The 21,090-nt window shown below is 36.9% G+C and overlaps 2 protein-coding genes across 8 annotated transcripts in view; one reads left to right on the top strand and one right to left on the bottom strand.

The window, feature by feature from the left end:
* The window catches only part of LOC149843480 (protein SPA1-RELATED 4-like), a 53,408-nt gene extending 49,770 nt beyond the window's left edge, over window positions 1-3,638 (top strand). For 5 of the 6 annotated variants that reach the window (XR_016430877.1, XM_089999839.1, XM_089999840.1 and 2 more), the window contains 2 exons: window positions 1,221-1,280; window positions 3,082-3,638. Coding sequence is in view for 4 of the 6 variants with exons in the window: in XM_089999839.1 (XP_089855965.1) it covers window positions 1,221-1,280; window positions 3,082-3,267 (246 nt within the window). In the remaining 2 variants the exon portion in view is untranslated. The remainder of the gene's footprint in view (window positions 1-1,220; window positions 1,281-3,081) is intronic. The other variant, XR_016430878.1, reaches the window with a different exon arrangement.
* Window positions 3,639-6,754: 3,116 nt separating this feature from the next.
* Window positions 6,755-14,403, bottom strand: LOC149843479 (beta-glucuronosyltransferase GlcAT14A-like). 2 transcript variants are annotated; one of them, XM_090001846.1, is made up of 4 exons: window positions 13,489-14,403; window positions 13,243-13,318; window positions 13,026-13,141; window positions 6,755-7,420 (listed from the first exon to the last, which is right to left on the bottom strand). In XM_090001846.1, exons 1-4 carry the CDS (start codon window positions 14,039-14,041, stop codon window positions 6,921-6,923), a joined length of 1,245 nt encoding a protein of 414 aa, XP_089857972.1. In that variant the 5' UTR covers window positions 14,042-14,403; the 3' UTR covers window positions 6,755-6,920. The 2 variants fall into 2 exon arrangements, with proteins under 2 accessions (XP_089857972.1, XP_089857973.1); XM_090001847.1 differs by lacking the exons at window positions 13,026-13,141; window positions 13,243-13,318 and having other exon boundaries at window positions 6,758-7,420.
* Window positions 14,404-21,090: the final 6,687 nt, after the last annotated feature.

Raw genomic sequence — 21,090 nt, 5'->3', positions numbered from 1 at the left:
GAATTAGATCCAGGCGGGGGCCATGAGATTGTTACTTATGGTGATGCTGATTGGGCGGGGGATCCAGACGAACGACGATCAGTATCCGGTTACTGCAGCTTCATTGGGCCAAACTTGGTATCCTGGAGCAGTAGAAAACAAAAGGCGGTTGCTAGATCAAGCACTGAGGCTGAATACAGATCGATGGCCACTGCCACGGCCGAGGGTACATGGATAAGACATCTTCTGACTGAAATGGGAGAGCCGATTGCTCGGTCACTGTTGCTGTGTGACAATCAAAGTGCCATCAACATGTCATTCAATCCCATTCACCATAGTCGAGCAAAGCACATTGAAATAGATCAACATTTTATTAGGAAAAAGGTTGAAGACAAATAGATTGAGCCCATGTATGTGTCAACTAAAGAACAAGTTGCTGATATCCTCACTAAAGGGTTAACAAAGGATAGATTTTGGTTTTTGAAGAACAAGTTGTTCATGGTCCAACACCATGCACAACTTGAGGGAGGCTGAAAAGAAGGCATTATTAACTTCATTGTGTATGTCTGACCCGATCCATTTATGTAATGGATCGGGTCCAGATCCAGTTCATGTATTGTAAATTAACATTTTGTAAAAGGGTATTTTCGTACCCTAATGTTTTACACTTTATTTTAAATAGAATGGGAGGGCAGTCATGATCGATTGCTCCCTCCTTCATCTGGAATCTCTCTCTCCCTCTCTTCTCTTCTCTCACTGTCGATTAGGGTTTCCTTCTTTCAGGGAGAAGGCGAGCGAGGAGAGAGAGTGAGAAGCGTGGGGAAGGTTTCTCGAATGAGAAACCCTACCCTGCGTGCTTTAAATAAGCACGCAGGGTATGTTTTATCGGGTTTGAATCTGGGTCGGATCCGAATCCGACCCGGGTCTGTTTTTTTTTTGCCGCACCCATGTTTTTTTAAAGTGCCGCATCCCCGCACCCGCACCCGCACCCAAACCCATGTGACATAGGGTTACATTTACATTTCAAAAAGTAGGGTATGATGGAGATTGTTTGGTTTAGTTTCAAGGTTTTCAAACGGATTAATGAGATGGCAGAATAATTTTGCTTGGATATATCAACTAGTGATGTATTTACTGTATTGATAATTCTTTGTAAGTACTATGTCATTTTCTCATTGTTGTCTGTATATTTTTATTTTTCATTTTCCTTTTAGCCATACTAATTTGAGTCTTTTCTCCAGAATTTTGTTGGGTTATCTGTTTCTGAGGGTTACATCGCCACCGGATCAGAGACAAATGAGGTACAGGGCTGTTCCGATTACCTGATGAGTATTTCTGATAAAGTGTGTTCAATATTTTATGATTATCATGTATGTTCAGTGATGAAAGCAATAATTTTCTTTTTCTTCTTTTAGGTTTATGTTAACTTTATATAAATCAGATTGAATGGTGAAGTTGTGGTTTCTTGGCCTGGGGTTCCAATCATAGTCACTGATATCAGAGATATTTTCAAAATACCGCAATATTATCGCTGTGTTTTCAGTGATTTTTTTTTTATATTTACACGGAGAAACCACCCTCAGGAATAGAGACCTAGCCATGCTGGTTCTGCCTGCCATACTTATGGTCATCGTTCTGGCAGCGTAAAAATCTGTGGGTTTAGCCCTTGCCCCCAGGGAGTCACCTTGCTTTGGCTTGTGCAAGGGGTGACACCCATGAGATTTGGATCTAGACTGCCTGCCTAGCGGCCTAGGCTCCATCCCACTGTGCCAAACCCCTTCAGGGTGCTGTGTTTTCAATGAATGATATTATAGGTAAAATATTGCAATATTTTGAAAATATCACCAACTTGATAATATCGTGATATTATCACAAAAATATCACGATATTCCTGTGATATTATCAATTGTTTTTAGTGTTTTTATTTATTTTCTACATCTAAAATATGTTTTTCTTCTTTTTTATTTTTTTATTATGTGTATTTTATTGTCTAAACATGACATTTTCCTACTTATTTTTGTTATTTTTTATATTTTTTCAAAAAAATTTAAGCCCCAAGATTTTCCCGAGATTTATCACCAAACCTATAATATAGCAAGAAATTGCATCTTCGAGATATAGCCCATACAAATATTTGCAAGGGCGTAGCTAGGGGGGGCAGGACTGGGCTGTAGCCCAGTCCTGCCTCCCGAAACAGTTAATTTTTTTTTTAAAAGCCCAGTCCTAGCCCAGCCCTGATTCCATATGAAATAGATTTTTATCCATTTTTGTAGCCCAGTCCAGTCCTAGCCCAGCCCTGACTGCAGCAAATAGTTTGATTTGTCCATATGAAATAGATTTTTTTATTAATAATTGTAGCCATTTTTTATTTTATCTCAAAAAAAAAAAAACGGGGGTGCTGCCCCCGAACCCCCGACTATCACACAAATAAATTTTTTTTTGCTACACCCCTGTTTGCCCCCCCCCCCCCCCCCCCCCCCCCCCCCGCCTCACATGAATCCTAGCTACGCCCCTGGATATTTGTGACTATGGTTCCAAGTCTCATATCACCAGGAAGCTTCCCCCACCCCGACAATGAATGAAGAAAATTAAAAGAAACATCTTTTATGGCAACGTGACTAATATAATGTTCAAAACTGTAAAATATTGTTACTTGTGTGCATGCATGCACACATGTAGTTGGGGAGGCTTTGTCTGGTGCTTTTCGTTCTTTTTTGTCTATGGAACGGGAACAGTGCTTTCCATTTCAGTTTCCAGTTTCTCCCGCTTTCCAAATACATTTTTATTCTTTTCCATTTTCCTTGTCTTTTCTAATCTCAGTTTTTTCATGGTGAAAATAAAATATTCAATTTAAGAAGGTTGTGTCGGAACAGAAAATAGTTGATCTATGTATTCATTTTACATTAATCAGATCAAAGTTTAAAAGAGACAAAAAAACAGCTCTCTCTCTCTCTCTGGTGGTTGGGAGTGGGGGAGTGTTTATGGGTGTGCATGCATGTCTGGTCATTGCACATTCCTCCAGTTTCCGATTGGCTGTACAGTGTAAAGTCATCTTTCTTTTTATTTGTTTTAGATCAATTATCCAATGTCTCACTTGTGCAGGTTTTTGTCTACTACAAGGCCTTTCCAATGCCAGTGTTGTCATACAAATTTAGCACCAGTGACCTAACGGGTCAGGAAGTTGATGACACATCTCAGTTTGTATCGTGCGTATGTTGGGGAGGGCAGTCTTCTATGTTAGTAGCTGCAAATTCAGCGGGCAACATAAAAATTCTTGAGATGGTTTGATTCTTTGCAGGTTCATGTGTTGAGCCAGTGCTACTTGTACACTGATCTCTTCATCAGGGAAGATGTATTTTCTGGTGATTCCATTGATTTGGCAGTTGCCAGTAAACATGAGTGTTTATCAGAGAGAGAGAGAGAGAGCAGCTGCCGGTATTCGACCACACCTGAGGAAGTTTTGGTGGCCGGAATCTAGTGTATTTAGAGAGCCATTTGGAGTTGTTTTGATGTCTAAGATGTTGATCACCAAGCAAAGGTGTAGTGAAAATGTATATAGTATGTATTATAACGTATATTAAGAATGATAAGTTAGTGGATGTGAGTAATAGAATTGTAATATGGGTTCAATTGAGGTGTTTCTGCGCTTTGAGTTTTTATTATGTTTCTCCTTGTGCAATACAAATGGTATATGATACGCGTAGCCAACAACTGGGAGCAGAAGCATGCTTTTCATTAAAAGAGAAACTATTGGCTATACTCGTGAATTCCGAACCCCCTCCCTAGTTGAAACTCGTAGGGGCAGGTTGTGTTGATCAAATTTGAGCTTATGAATATGTTCAACATGATCAAAATAGTAGGAATTGACCATTTAATCATATTTTCTTAACATGAAAATATGATTTTTTTGAAGAGTGAAAAAGCAGCAGATTGTAGGTTATTGATTTTTCAATCCCCAGAAAATCCGATCTACACGCTGGGAAAAGGTGATTCAAGGGTCAGTTTCTACTAAACCAAACATGTAGATCACATTTAGAGGGTCAAATGTGTAAATATAAAACTTAAAAGTAAAAAAAAAAAAGTGGAGTTTTCACTCGCGGGTTGGATCCCATGAGTGTAGCCAGTATTTTCCCTTCTCAAAAACTCTAAATAGGCATGACAAGGGACACATTCTCTGTTTTTTAAATTGGGAGAAAAGCCAGTTTTTGCCTTCTTGTTGAGCAGGGCAGATGGTGAATCAGTGATCCTCTAAGGCTCTGTTTGGGAGCTGGTATTGAGAGAGGTCAGACGGGAAGGGTGATGGTAAGGGCCTATAGGAGTGTGTGTTTTTTATTAGACATAGGAGTGGATTTCACAACAACATCCTTGCAAGGATATTGTCGAAGTCTTGAGATGAAAAGGGATTTGATCCCTTCTCATCCCTCCTTTCATTCTAAATCGAAGGCACCAAACGCCAGCAACCAGAGGGGATCCTGGAAATCCTCATATCCCCTCCCAACTCAGGCTCCCCAAAAGAGCCTAGAATTCTGTTCTTCGTATCCAGAGGTTGGGATTAGGCAAAGGGTAAAAATATGAAATCCCATTGATGAGGATGGATCAAATTTGGAATCATCATGATCACCATTATCATGATTTTCTGTTAAAAATTTGTCAAGGTGACTTCGTTTACTCCTTTGCCTCTTTCTGGTCATCTGATGACATTTAAACCACATGCACCGACAGCCAGTTGTTGAAAATAATGCATGATTGTACCAAGCCTCTTTTTTTTTCATGACAGGTGGGGCATGTTTAGGAGCCCCACTTATTAATTATTTTGATTTTGACCAGCCTCCAAACCAGTGCTAAGTCCAAATCAGTGGGCTTTGGTGGATACATATGTTGATTCCATGGAATTTTGCTCTTGTAGAAGTTCTGTAAACTGACGTTATGTAGATCTTAAACAAGCATCTTGAGTTTGATAAAATGTACATAATATAAGGAAATAGTTTTGTTAGCAAAATTGAAAGATTATTGTTGTGTCGGAATTGAACGCTCCAAGAGCTGATCCCTATAAAATCAAGTACATAAATCACATATGTATGAAATTAAAAATAAAACAAAAGTAATCCTAAAAACCCGTTTGGAATGTTTCATTCAGCAGCGATGTATTACCATATATATATATATATATATATATATATATATGTGTGTGTGTGTGTGTGTGTGTGTGTGTGCGCGCGCTTCTATGGTGGTATGCTTTTATACCATTTCTTGACCACCCTTATTTTCATGAATTGTGAGCTTTGTGATTTTTCACTGTCTTAAAGATTGGAACCTTGTAGTGTATAAGTAAACTATGCAAAACACAAATGTATGATTAGATCTACCATGTACAAACAAGAGTGTATCACCATATGCTATCATGGTACAGAACCAAAAATATATATATATATCAAACAGTCTTGGTTTTTCAACATGACATCAGGATCGTCCATACATCTTCACCATGATACTACAATCTTCTTCAAATATAACAATGAATTATACTTTTGTCAGAAAAAGAAATTTCTTAATTTTCTTCAATTTACACTCAAAAAGATGAAAAAACGATACTGCATATTTAATTGGCTGGAAGGCAACCTTTAGGCAGGTTCTATCAGAGTTGTCAACAGGTCGAGTCAGGGTCGACCCAGACCTGCCCATATAATTAATGACCGGGTTCAGGTTCTATCGGGTCAAAAAAAATGAAATCCCAAACATGGACCCGCATAATGTGAGAAATTTATTTTTACTGAAAATGCATATAAAATACTCTGTTCAGGTCGGGTACCCAACAAAAATCATAATCCAAACCCGGCCTGCATATTGCTCAGGTCAGGTTAGGGTCAACCCGAATATTATTGGGTTTAGCACTTTTCATGCCCATACCCAAAAATTTGGGTTCGGGTAGAGTATCTGGTACAAACCCGACCCATTGACGGCCCTAGGTTCTATATCCACAAACAAAAGATAAAGGCATTCAGATAATAATTGTAACTACACGAGTAAATGTTCTCTTCTTATTTTCTCCTGTTTTGCTAACTATCGACAAGCAAAACACCATTGATACGGATATGATCGCTGGATGCTCCAAATAATCCCATCATAATTGAATGACAGCATCTGAAAGATCAGAGACAAAAATTACCAAAATTTGTTAAAATATTAAAATAACATCCAGACAACTTGATGCCCATGTCAATGTGTCATAATGTGTCCAGTCATGTCACAGAGTGGCCAAAATGGTGCGTCCTTGTGACAGAAACCAGGAGATCAGCACTGTTGAACCAAACCTGCATTATTATGTTCGGTTGTAACAAGGACTACTACGAAACCAGTACCATCCCTGTGCTGTTTGGGAACAATAGTGTTTGCCGAAATACTAAATTGGAGATGAAATTGGCAGCCTCAACACCATCCTATTTAACAAAAGGATGTTTTTGGAAACTCCATCACCAGCACCACATTTTGATAATAAAATCATATATTGGCAACGCATGGAAATGGTATTTCCATCTCAATGCAAGTCTCTCAAACAGACCCTAAACGTCATTGACACAAGTTATATCATTCAGCAGGCATTGCCCTCAACATAAAGGGAGGAAAGTTCACATGACTACATGAGGCAGGTGTCCTGCATTACCTAGTAAGTCACCATCCATTAGTCCCAAAACTTCCCGCTAAAAAAAAGTGGTTAAAGTAATCCATACACTTCTTTCCAAGAATCACCTAAATTGGTTTCAAATAAATGCAGGCATCAGAATTACATCAATTCAGAAATATGCATCAACCAAAACCAGCTCAAAAATTGGATTGAGGGACAGGTTAAGATCGGAAGGCATGGATTACCATTATTAACATCAAAATCTCTCATCCGCAACTGGGGAATGGAAAAATATATTTTGTAAATTTACTAAAAAGTATCATCTACATTGATTTTTAGCAAAGCTACTGGAACTAACTATTTTATCCATTAATCTAGCAAGTCGGCGAGCACCAGGTCCAGGCTTCAGCTTAGTTTTATCCCCCACTCTACTGCAAGGGGGGTTACCAGAACACCAACCACCTGGTGTGAAACTACCATTTCTTCTGTTCAGAAATTCTGTGTCGATCTTGTCCAAAACAGGATCATCTTGACTAAATTTTCTAGCAAAAGGAGCATTGCTGTCAATCATTGTTCCAGTATCATTCAGGGCGAGTATATGTGGGTGTTGCTTGGGAGGAACGTCCCAAGAGATATAGTGAAGATCATGGTTAACAACCGTAGTCTGGAACGCTGGCAAGTTGCAGATCACGGTGTGAAAGTAGCCTTCTGGAGAAGAAATGAAGTTGGTATAGTACATGAGGAGGATTCTAGGGAGGTTGTCCCATCCCCATATACAGAACTCAACAAAAGCACGCGATAGAGCCATCCATGCAGATCCTGCAAAAATCATAAACAAGGAAATTCAGCAAATGAAACTGTGACCTTTACAAGAGATTTTGGCCCTAATTTTCGAAAATATGAATACACAAAACAAAATCCATCTAATAGTTTCCCCCCTTTTTATGGCAAGAAAACAGACAGATACAAGAAGAGCATTTCATAGTGTTAGGGAAGGAATAACCACTGGCATGTATTACACTCTTCCATGCCATAGCTGTCGACTTCTATGTGAAAATGAAACCAGCACATCAACATGGGAGAGGTCAATAATGTTTTACTAGGTTTTGGTCAGGAGAATGTTGGAGGAAATTAAAACCAACACTGAACCGTTAATAGCTGCAAATTGTTGAGAAAAAAGATCAAATAATTTCACAAAATACTGTTCAGTTTTTCTTAATTGACTGCCACTTAGAACTAAAAATAGAATAGACCATGAAATAGATTTTAGAAAGGCTCTAAAGCAATTTCCATAACCACTTGAATATCAGTGGGTATCATGATACCAGTGAAAATAAATATCAGATCAATCTATACAGTAAAAGATTACTTAATCAATGGAAGACATTCTAGAGAAACACAAATGATCACAAAGCATCACATTGAACACCTATTGGTCTGAAAGCCAACTCTTGTAAAATGAAAGAAGAAACAAACCAAATTTATCCACGACCCCCACCCCCACCCCACATCCCCCAACCTCTCCTCCTTCCCTTCCCTCTATGTCTGTAAGTGTGTGTGCATATGGTGAATGGCAAGATGAACCCAGTAGCTATTACCGAGACATGGAAAATTGGAATCAGAACTCTGGTAACCATAACTTTTATCTCATTCACCACTAGCATGTACTTGTCCATGCAAGAACCTTTCAGGAAGCACTAGGTAAAGGCCATAAAGCATCATCAGTAACATCCGTTTGCCCTCACATTGCAATAGGGTGGGGATGGACATTGGATTGAGTAGCCTGATGCATTTTGAGTAACCAATGCAGGGCCGCCTGAGCACCACCCAGTTCTAGGCTCAGCTCGATTTAATAATCAGCTTAGGCTTGACCTTTTGGTACTATCCCAGTTCACCAGGGGCTAGACATGAACTGATAGACAAACAGGTAGGATGATTAATAGGATGGGCTCAAGCTTGACTCCTAGGCAATGACAGGTTCATTTTGTGTCCAAAACAAGCACTGCCTGGCCTTGGCCAGCCTCATGGTACAACCCCACACTGCACCCTGTTCTCATAAACATTCCCTGAAACCAAAAAAGGAAGAAAAGGAAAAAGGTACAGTTTTGCTCTCTCTCTCTCTCTCTCTCGTTTGGACATTACTAACTGCCATTTGTTTTCTTTATATCAATCAATGACACACCCTCCTAAACAAGCAATTGCAAAGTACTCTCACCAACAAACTCCGTTATTGTTCTATAACCCTGTGATCATTTTATGTGATTACAAATGTTAATTTGATTCATAAGTCTAAGAAATCTTCACAAATATAAAACCTCAGGCAAATTTGTGCTTGCCTATAGAATGATGTGAAATAAGAACTTTTTCCATGATAAAAACATAGTAAATGTGCCAATCAGAAATTTGGAAAACTTTCTGAAAAGCACGAAATTGCTATTTCCCATGTCTTGGTAGCATTATGCAAGAAGACTGCCATGCCACTCATATTAATCCATTCATAACAATTTCAGATACTGCAGTTGACTGATTTGTCTACAGTTGGCAAAGAACCTCAGCATGAGATATTCTTCCAGAACTTTCTGAATGTCTCTCTCAACATTGGCAGTCTATTATGACTAATATCATCCTTAAACAAATCCACAATCATTTAACATTCCTTGAGAGACAACCCTTGATAATCTTTCTATTTGAAATATCCCCTTTAAAGAATGCTTACAAGTATCATGTTTTCTAATATAAACACAGAATTCATGCTCCAGCAATCTTGCTAACGCTCCTGGTGACTATATAGATATGACCATTTTTTCGCCCATTATGCTTTGCACTACTTCCATACTAACTACCAAAAAGCACACCAGGGTTAGTTACCAGTACCATTCACACAATGGACAAAGAAATCAATAAAGCCAACCGCTTAGAACCATGGATGATGGAAAGGAATCATGGAATTACACACATGAGGAATGAACCCTTTTATCATCAATCAACCTTACATGCAGTCATAAATTAATAGGCCACCCAAATTTTTCAGGGGCAGAGCCACCAGTCAGTAGGCAACATATCCTTAAGGATCAAGTACTGTACACATTTTCTGATTGTCCTTGATATCAGTAGAAAAAGAAAGAACCTCATACAGGGATAGGGAACCACACATTACTATCAACCCCTTCAAAAGCACCTAATGATCCAAAAATCTGTTCTATGCCAAATTCTAGTTCAAAATCTGAAAATCTGGTTCCTTGCTAGAGTGTTATGGGCAAATATGACAAGTATCAGCCACACATACACACACATAAAAGTAGAAAAAAAAATGAATCAACATCCTCCCAAAAAATATTTCTATTATTTTTAATTATATGAAAACATAAACCACCGATCAAAGTAAAACAGCATCCCAGGTACAGAACTCCAACATTAGCCATATGATCTAAGACAAACTGGATGAGTTACCGTAAGCTTCTTAGATAGGTGGAAAGCTTGCTTCCTGGAAACTTGCTTCGGAAGCGTGATACTCCTCGCTTCCGAAACTTGATAGGAATCTCAATTCTCCCATGCTTCTCTTATGCTTACCACATGCTTCATCTATTCTTTTTATATGTTTTCTCACTCTACTTTTCATGTTTTTTATGTCTTTCCTCTCATGCTTCTCACTCACTTCCATGTGCTTTCTCTAAATTGGCAGTTATCATCTTTAGATTTTGTTAAAAATTTAATTCTTACACTAAAAATCATGAAATTTAAAAATAGTCACTTTTATTTTAGTTTTTATTTGCATTCCATTTCTATTTCCATTAAATTCTTATATTATTTTTTCTTTATTCCTCACTTCCTGCTTCCTATACATTTTAAAATGCATCGCTTCTTGCTTGTGCTTCCGGTATCGTTTCCCGCTTCTGCTTCCTAGTCTGACAACCATGATGTAAACATTAGAAAAGCACCTGATATAGTAAACATCATGCAACAATAAAACATACTAGATTTCGATAAAAGTTTGGACAGCCAAGGATTGGCACTAAAAGTTAAACGCCCCTATATAATAAACACCATGCAACAATAAAACATACTAGATTTCAATAAGAGTTTGGACTGCCAAGGATTGGCACCAAAGGCTCAAAGCCTCACATACAAAACAAGTATCTCCCTATACATCTGTGTCCAAAAAGGGTGAAATAGAGGGGGGAAAGAGGTGGGGTGTGTGCTTCTTGATTCTAGAGCCAAGAAGCACCAACACAACCTTTCCTTGATAATTTGAGATGAATATTTTCCAGGAACAGGAGAAAACATAGACCTAGAAAGATATTAAAAGACAACATCAAAATCCACCACCTGCAACTTGAATCATTCACTGTGAGTTTGTTCTAGTGAATCAGTCCTTGGATAAAGCCATCTTAAAACAGCCAAAGCATTGTTGGAGAAAGGCAAGTCATCCTTAGAACCTTGTAAACATCCAATCCTCCATAAACCACTAGCGTCTAATTCATAGCATCCACACAGGTCAGACCAACAACTTACACACATCACTCTTAGATGTCCAACACTCATTCATCCAGACCGCAGCAAAATCAACTTAGAACTTAGTTGTTCATCTAGAACAAGTATGACTGAGCAAAAAGTTTCATGCTTTACTTTGCACCTGGAAAAAAAATGGAAAATGAAAACCTCTCTTTAGGATCCAAACATGATGCACTCACCAAAAGCCTTCAACTCACAGTGTATTCATTGTGGAGGAACAGGTTACCCAACATTTACTATACAGTGGGGTATGCTTCACAACAGTGAGAAAGCTGAAGCCATGTTTCTTGAAGGCTCAAACTCTGATGCCTTCAGACAAAAGCTTAGTAGTATATAATAGGAAACAAAACCAGATTTTTGCATGCTCCAAATGCTGGCCCAGTCCAACTAAACTAATTTCAAAACATCAAGGAAGAAAGAGCCAGCCCACTCTAAAATGGAGTTTGGTGAATTTGATAGCAAGTGGCGAAAATCATAGTAGTCTATACCATGCCAGAGAATAACACAAACAGAAGTTAACACATAAAACCAACTACAGGATTTTCTATGAAGCTCAAAGGTGAATACATGACTTTGAAGCAGCACACCCCTTTTCTTCAAAACAATAAAATATCAGCACACACCTCACCATGGTGCAGTGTCTTTCTCATGGCACATTGTTAGAAAGGACCCAAAACCTTACGAATAACCTTAGATCTGATGTTCCATGCCTTCAAACATTTTTACCATGATCTACAAGACACAAGGCAACAGTTCATCACATTCATTTGTAAAATCAGAATTTCTTTTACATGCATTGGCCAATGTTAGCAAGAATTTTGCACACACTTGTCTCAATTTCAAGCAATGTAAATAACAACCAAGGAAAGATTTTTTAGTGACAAAATTCAACTGCTAATAGGATGCTATACATAGTAAGCTCTGAGTGTTAGTGTCTATCTGTTGACTTTCTCATTATATGCACAAATGAATGTGATGAATTGTTGTTGCATGTCATGTAGACCATGGTAAAAACCAGAAAGGCTGTCAACATATATCGATTTAAAAATTGGACTGGCAGTGTCCAACATTGACACCTATAGCATCTAAGTGACACAGCAGTAAGGCGCTTAGAATTAAGAAGGGTTAATCCACAAAAAAGTACAGAACTCAGAAACAATATATCTACCAACTAGTAATCATGAATGATCAATCATTAGCAGCAACTAGATATTAGAAGCTGCACTTGCAAATACTGCACTTATAAGCGCCTTGCCCTTCTCTTTTTCGGTAACATTTTTATATTCTATAAATCCAACAGGTATTAGTGCACTGTTTAAAATAAAAGTAAAGTATACAGCACATCTCCCACACTGAGAATCGTGACTTGTGAAACACGTCTCCCACATTGGGAATCAAGCAGTTCTGAGCCAAAATGACTCTTATTCTCCTTCCTCAATACTTCTCTCTCTTCAAAATAAAAAACTACAGGTGAATGTTCCCTTTTCACTCTCAGGGCACTTGAGGTGTAGTAACTTCTCTTGGAGTCTCCATAACTTTATTATAGCTAAAATAGGCATCCGCCTTGCATCATAAGAGAGAATAAAGTCACAGCTGAAATTATATTTGAAGTCAGAATTGCCCAACCCATTAGTCCCAACTTTCAATAATTTCCTCTGGGACAAGCTCAAACTTTTTATTCTTATATTTTACCTACAATGTGTCAAATTCTATAAAAGCATGAAATTTACAATATATACAAACTAAGCCATTCTTCATTCCAGAGGGGAAAAAGAACTTCCCACTTAATTAAAACAAACACCGAATGCTTAAAAATGTATCATAAAGCTCACCTTCACCTTAATAAATGAACACAAGTTAACAGATGTGGTGAACATTCTCATTTTAAAATACCGGTGGTTTACTTGCCTACCTGTAAATAACCTAAACGCTGTGGGCAGTTCTCTCCTCTGTGTCATGAAGAAAACATCAGATTTTTTTGACATGTATAGCCCAGGATCTATGATTAGTGGCTTGGCCCTTTGGTTCCTGCAGGAAGAATGTGGATCCTCTCAGATTGATAGATGAAACACCAAAACTATAAAGGATTAAGAATATAAATCTCTTTGAATGGGAAGAAGCAAACTCACTGCTTCCATTCTAGCTGGCTAGTGTGATCTATGAAATTCAAATTTCTTGGTAAAGATGAGAATGTATATAGAAGATCTGCATGATAAAGTAAAATAACCATATAACATGCATAACTTGAAAGGAAAATTAAAAAAACAAAGGAACTTTTATGAGGCAAACACTTTTAACTGAGCATTCCTTAGGAAGTCAAGAAAAATCAGAACACTTTATCGAGAAGAGAACAAGACCAAAATAGAAGAACTTACCATCTTGTGTGACAAGTGGATAATCTGATGCACTTAGATTTATGAACCAGTCCCATTCTTTGCTTTTCTTCAGAAGAATGGCACAGGCGTGAAGAGTATTAGAAATCATTGTAGGACCTCTGTACGTGACCATATTAGCCTTGGTAATCATGTGGACATTACCTACTTCTGAAAAAACTGGGTCCTTCTCTACACGAGTTGCAAGTTCCAACCTTTCAGCAGCTGGAGACTCCAAGTCCAAATGAACAACATACTGATTTAAGGGATGGTATAGTGCACACAAAGTTCTCCAAAGTTTGTCTAAATCACCTTTGGAACCAGATATTAAATAAGCTAGTCTAGGAATTGGAGCAGCAACAGGTGGAGGTGGGAATGTGACCTTTGATTCTACAAAAACAGGAGTTGCCTGATTTGAAAACTTTATTTGAAAAATTGAGAAGATTGTATCGACTGTTTCTAAAGAGGAAACAAGCCCCATGTTTGAAACAACAATAAGAAGGAAAAATAGGATGAGAAAACACATGACAAGAGGAAACAACCATTTCTTCTCCATGTCAGTAGACCTAGATCCTGAACATATAGACCATACACCTCACAGATTCCTTTCAACCAAAATGGTTTTGGTACCTCAACTCCAAAGTATACACATGCCAAAGAAAAGGTGCACCCAAAAATTGGATTGTCATAGCTCATATTTCATCTTTGTATCCCAATGGCATTTAAATATTTCCCCCAAATGATCCCAGCACACACAAATCATTGTAAAATGCCAACTGCCAAGAACTTGAGCAAGGAATGAAATATATGTGTGCAGAAGCAGTAACTCTCAAAAGAATGCAAACTAGGGATGACAGAAACCTGCAAAGGAAGATCAAATCAACCAAAAGAAAAAGAAAAATCAGATGCAAATGAAGAAACAAAACTTTTGTGTGTGTGCACAAGTGTACACACACACACAAAGAATAATTAATAGGTCCTAGCCAGTGTTATCTCCTAACCATCCTGACAGTATCAAAGAAACATAGTTGCAAGTGCTTTTTCCTTAATTTGAACACGTATATATGTTATCATTATACTTATTTACTTCAAAACATGCTTTGATCCACACACACACAAACATATGTTAATAAACTAGTTATACTTGACATTAGCTGAATGCAGCTCATGGAAATGATCAAAACACCCCTAAAAATAATGGCATTCCTGAAAGTACATGGTTACTTTTTGGTCCAAAAATTCACATTTACTTTTCAATTTTAAATTTCTAAAGTACAACTTTGAAAATTATGTTCAACTTTTTGTTTTTCCTCAAAACAAAATATCCACTTTACCCAAAAGTATCCATGTACTTTAAAAAATGTCATTACTTTTAAGGGTGATTTGGTCATTTCATTCAGTTGAATGCAGTTAATATATATATATATATATATGAGCCTTTGATTTTTTATCACTCTGAAAACACGAGCATGAAAAAAAGTGCATCTAATGGATGGTTTCCACCAAGCTATAGAAAAATTATCTGCGAGTTCAAATTAAGCAAACATCTGCAACTATGCATTTTGAAACCGTTTAGGATAGTGCACATGGACACACACACAGAGGAAAAAAAAAGTTTCTAATAAATTCAGGAAAAGGTAAACCTGACAAAAAAATAACAGACCCATGAAGAGCAACATAGCTTAAGTTTTGAATATCCTAAAAATAGTTTTGATTAGAAGCACTCTTCATTGATGTTCCAATTTGTCATAAAGAACATACAAAAACACATGGAACTGCACTGATGCATGCATGAATGATTTGAGCAAGTATATATAAAATGAAGAAAAAGGAGCAAAAAGGTTTTCAATTATCAGTTTTAACATAAGCAAATCGACATTCTACCATAAATTTAACCATCCTGTGAAGTAAAAAAAAGGAAAGAAATAATTATGAGGATGCTTGTAATGATTTAAAAAATGAACAAAAATAAGACCAAGAAATGCAATTCAGACCACCATGGGAGTCATCCGCGTGGCCAGTGGGGTATATGTGAAGGCATTAAGGTGATGATGCTGGATCAAACCCTGCTGACGCATGGGTGTGTCCCCAGCATTATTGCAGCTGGGGCGCGTAATGCACAGTGGTCGTGTCCCCACCTGGGATCTTACCGAGCAGGGGGCGGGCCAATTAAGTGACCCGGTCCTCAGTAAGGTTTTCAATGTCATAAAAAAAAGAAAAGAAATGTAATCCAGAGATATCATGTGTTCAAACTTCAAAATATCTTGAAAGCTTCCATCACAAATGTTACTAATAGTTATCATGAAATAAGAATTCTTTTCACAAAATCCTCGGTATCTCAAAACATCCATAGAATGCCAAACAAAAAGAAATACACAAGACGAAGGTTAAGCGGTTTCACATATATTATGCTGTGAGAAGAAAAAGGAACAGAGGCATCGCACTCTTATTCAAATTGAGGATTCCAAAAAGACATGGCAAGCAAATAAACAAACAAAATACTCAGATTTCAACATCAAATTCTCAACACTTTCCCGAAAATTACATATGTTAGCATTCGAACTTCACGGATAACCTCAGGATCCAATTGCTAATTCCCCAATATTACAGACTTAGTAACAATTTTTTCTCGCAGCTAAGAAATCCCAAATATCTAAAACATCTCTAAGTGAAATGGAAAATAAAGCTTTTGAAGCATGTAAATCTGAATACAAGTTCAAGGTGGTTCCAAAGCAAAGATCCTGAGTTTCATAACGTTCAGAAAGAAAGAACGCAGGAATTTTGAATAAACCACACATAAACCATTAGGATGCTGCGGAATTACACCAAACTACGCAGAGATAAAGAAACCAAGAAAAAACTAGCCTTGCCAACAAAGTCTGAGTCAAACCGATGCTAAGTCACTAATAGAATTTAGATTCTGTTTTTTCTTTTTTCTTTTAACTGAAGAGCTTAAATCCATTAAAAGATTATCAAAAGAAAAAAAAAACTAAAAGGCCAGTAACTACGATAAAATCTAATCTAAATTCTCTGCAGCAGTTTCCTTTACAAGTGAGAATTTAAAAGTCATTAAAAGCTCAATTAAGAAGTCCTGAAGTTTTCTTTTCTAAACTAAGCTGCCAAAAAAATATCAAAAGCCACGTCCAGACCACAAGAATTACCACGAAGCACCTTACATTCTTCAATTTCCTGATAGAAAAACGAACTATACAGAATTTCGTATCAAGAGAACTCCACGTTGAAAAGGAAGAAAGGGAAGACCCTTAATTATTCGAACAGCGTTCTTTTGAGAGAGAGAGCGAAAGAGCTGCTCTGAAGAACTTCACCACATAATTCATGGAAAACATCCACCAGAAGTCACGAAAAACTCATCCGGAGGAGCTTCTCCAGTTTTTTTTTTTAAATCCACAAAAACTCATCCGAAGAAGCATGCAAAATCAAAACGCAGTGCAGAAAACACGTTCTCAAGATCGACGTAGTCTCGTACAGCAACGACAACGACAACGACAACGACAACGACGACGACGACGACGACGAAGAGGAAGAAATCGTCAATGGATCTATGAACCTGCAGGAGCCGAGAAGACGTTTCCTTCTGCTCGCTCGAAACCAGAGAAGCGATCCTACCGAAAGCCCTATCAATCTCCACCGACGAACAACCAGCAACAGAGAGACAGAGAGGTGAATAAATAGCGGGAGGGGAGTGGGGGAGAGGGAGAGAAGCAGCGCGAAATGACCGCAAACCCGTTACAACACGATACACGCTCTCTCGCACTTGTTGTATATGCGCGCGTTCCCTAAAATGACGATTTTACCCCATACATCTTTGGTTAAGGACGGATATGGGTATCTATTCTTACCGCGAAGGGGTTCGACTTTTACGGCAATGACCAAAACAAGGTCGACGGAAACTGCCGTTGCCTTTGTGCCCTTGGACAGTGCTGTCCTTTGTTTGCTGCGTTTGAATCTACGTTAGACAGGGACGAGTGAGGTCAGCGGGGGTGAGGCCTGCAGGGGTGAGGCGGCGTTGGGGATCATCAGGGGTGAGGCGTCGATGACTTCTTCATTTCTCTCTTTTTGTCTCTCCTCCTTCTACTTCGTTTCTTACATAACGTAAAACAAACATTGGACACAAGGAACACAGCTTTTTGTACAGTCTAAACAACATAAGGTAAAACAAACATTGGACACAAGGAACACAGCTTTTTTACAGTCTAAACAAACATTGGACTTGATATAGTTGTTACATATAACAAGTGTTCTGTTCATTTCGTCCAATTCTGGACAAGCCATCAAATAAACCCATAAGAACAAGTTTGAGATCTGAGCAACCACATACACCTGGGGTGTCAAGGGGTCGGGTTTGGTTCAGACCCAGGTAAAACCATACCTGGCCCTGATTTTCGGGTATGGTATCGGGTTCGGACCAATCATAAGAAAACTCATACCCGGACCCGATAAAAATATATGAATCAAACCTAAGTCATACCTAGTAAAATATTTTTATTATTATTTTTTATATTAAAAAATTACGAATCTTAATCGAAACTCAGTTGGGATTGGATCTAGTATAAAATTTTACAAACTATACCCAGATCCGTCGGACATTCAAGTCCGAACCTGAGTCATAGTCGGGTCTTCTTATTTATCACCATACCTGGACCTTATAGGGTTTGGTTGGGGTCGGGTTTGACACCCCTACATACACCTTGAGACTGACGTAAAAAAAAGGGAGGTGCAATCAAGAATCAAACATGTCGATAGTGTTGATTTGGATGAGATATTAAACCAACTATTTTTTTAAATTGAGGATGTGGTGTGCATGTTAGATTGATGGCATTACATAAGATGGATTTTCTAAGCAACCTTTGAAGAGGACATTGTCCTCCTTGATTTCATTTTCTCAACTTATTGGACTTCAACTATATAAAAAAGATAAACGTGTCTGGTGGAATAAGGGTGACCAACATGACAAAACAAATGGGCCAGCAGGCCCTAGATGGGCCCACTCCACTTTTGTTTGGTTTGGGCCTGGCCTGATTCTTATTAGGTTGAAACTTAGGTGGGTTGGGTAGGATCCTTTAAGCCCAACTACTAAGGGTGGGGCCAAAATGCTCACTCATTGAAAAACAACCAATCTCCTATAAAGTTTAACGTTTTCTCAAAGTAGAGATGGAAATGTTTTCATATTAAAAAAAAATCCATGTTGGAAAAAGTTAAGCCCTCTACTTGAACTTACCACTTTTCTAGAGGGTGTGTTTGTTTCATATCTCACCTGAGAAAAAAAAACACAAAGGTGCTCACCTTAAAGTATCACCCACCTTGAATGGCAGATAGTAAATCAAATTTTAGGGAGGAATAACACCCACATCCTCATCATAAATATGTCAACATCTGTTAATTAATTTCATGCAAACAATATTAGATCAGATTACATTATACAAAATTGAATAATACAAGAATAATATTAATTTTAATATATATTATGAATAACTAATTCATAAATTACAGATATATCAAATAAACGACAACAATAAGATCATGAATTTAAGATAGCACATAATTATGAAATATAAACAAGAGCCATAAATTTTTGAACTTGTATTAAATTGGAAAAAAGACATAAATGTAGAAAATAGAGCAATAATACATGCACTTACATTACACTTCCTTTGTGACCCTAGATGCTTTGTCAACTTTTCAATAGGTAAATATTCAATTTCACTTATATCAATTTTTAGGTCTAAGTCCTCCAACTAATTAGGACTTTCTGACAACACAGGGTCTTCATTCTCTGTTTGTGATGAAAACATGTTGCAGTGTTTATGAATCCCAAAATAACACGTGACCTACTAAGACCCACATATCAAAAGATTAACCAAATTCATCCTAATGTAACAAATCACAAAATTTTTAATCATATAAGAACATTAGCATTCATTTCAAAACATATATTTCAGAACTTAATCACATAAGCACATAATCATTTATTTCAAAATATATATTTCAAAACCTAATCACATAGGTACATGAGCATTCATTTCAAAAAATATATTTTTGAACCTAATCACATAGGAACATAAGCATTCATTTCAAATAATATATTTTGTAACCTAATCATATAAGCACATAAGCATTCATTTCAAAAAATATATTTCAGAACCTAATCACATAGGCACATAAGCATTCATTTCAAAATATATTTCAGACAATAGTGGACGCAGTTGCATCGCTGATTACGTGCACGATCAGCAGCATAAATTTGTTTTGCCTAAAAATGACCTTTTATCTTTTTTAACATTTCCAAATAGGTTATCCTTGTTTTAGACCGTTGTTAGTCCAATCATCATGTGGTGTTCATAATTTTAAGAGATCATACAAAAGAATTAGATTAAGAAATTAAATGTGGATTTCAAAAAAATTATGATTTTAGCATATTCAAACATTACTAAGAAGAAGGTGCTTTTAGATGGAACCTTAAGGGTGAAAAAAAGATAAGACAAATTTTCATAAATATTACTAAAAAGAAGGTGCTTTTAGATGGAACCTTAAGAGTGAAAAAAAGATAAGACAATTTTTCATAAATAAGCAATTATCTAATAACAAAATAAAACAAAATCATGTCTTAAAACATAACAATATTGTACCTAACTTGAAGGCAAACACTTCTAATTTATCTTTTATTGGACTACTAAAAGTGTAAAATTTTCTCATGCTATTAACCATATGCATATCTTGCAAATCAATATTTACCTCAAAGCTTTTAATTTAAGTCTTGAGAGAAAAAAAAAAAGACAATGGGTGGTGCGGGGAAGGTAAAAAAATATAATTTTTATGATTTATCCTAATTCATCAAATGTCACTTATATAATCTCTCAGAAAAAAAAATATTGAACCATCATTTTCCCTCTGTCCCATAGAAAAGAAACAAAATTTAAAATAGAATTCACTTTAAATTTCATAATACCAATGTAAGAGAACCATCAATTTTCCTCTCTCAGCTAAAATTTGCTTTAAAAAGAATTTTATTCGAAGCTAAACAAATTACAACTTTGGGAAAAACAAAATAAACACAAAACCACAAGGGAAAAAATATCAAAATTCACCTTTAAATTTCTATATACCTATACTTTTGTGAAAACCAAAATTTACTTTAACTACATAAATACTAACCCAAAAAAAATACCTGAATATGCCTAACAAATCATTCTTAAATTTGAAATACTTCTGCTTGTTTCATAATACTCATCCAACAACACTAAGACTAGAACTCATTCCATAACCCCCAAATTTCTGAATTTTGGGAAGTGGAATTCAGAAAACACACATTAAGATCCATTAGCTTGATTCATGTTTCATAAAGAAATCTGCATATATACCAATTTAAAAATATACAATCTTTATTAAAAAACAATGCTCTTGCACCATTATCTCAACTACCCAATTTGATATTCAAATGAAAAACAACATCGAGACAAATCAAAATTTTGTAACATTTAGTTGCTCTATAGGGATCCAAAAAATTTCAATTAATTTTGCAAGTAATAGTCTCCCATTACCCTAGAAAATCGAGAGAGAAAGATGTCAAAACCCTAAAAAATTCAG

This window comes from Nuphar pumila, chromosome 3 (assembly GCF_984573655.1).
Source record: "Nuphar pumila chromosome 3, dmNupPumi1.hap1.1, whole genome shotgun sequence".
NCBI classification, from domain to species: Eukaryota; Viridiplantae; Streptophyta; class Magnoliopsida; order Nymphaeales; family Nymphaeaceae; genus Nuphar; species Nuphar pumila.
The sequence above is the reverse complement of the archived record's forward strand: the minus strand, read 5'-3'. Positions and strand labels throughout refer to the sequence as shown.

Excerpts from the sequence above, each read along its gene's own strand:
- LOC149843479 (XM_090001846.1), bottom strand. The coding sequence starts at position 14,041 with ATGGAGAAGAAATGGTTGTTTCCTCTTGTCATGTGTTTTCTCATCCTA. Across the intron at positions 13,319-13,488 it reads TCCACTTGTCACACAAGATG|ATCTTCTATATACATTCTCA; the intron begins GTAAGTTCTTCT and ends TTTATCATGCAG. Across the intron at positions 7,421-13,025 it reads AGCGTTTAGGTTATTTACAG|GATCTGCATGGATGGCTCTA; the intron begins GTAGGCAAGTAA and ends TGATTTTTGCAG.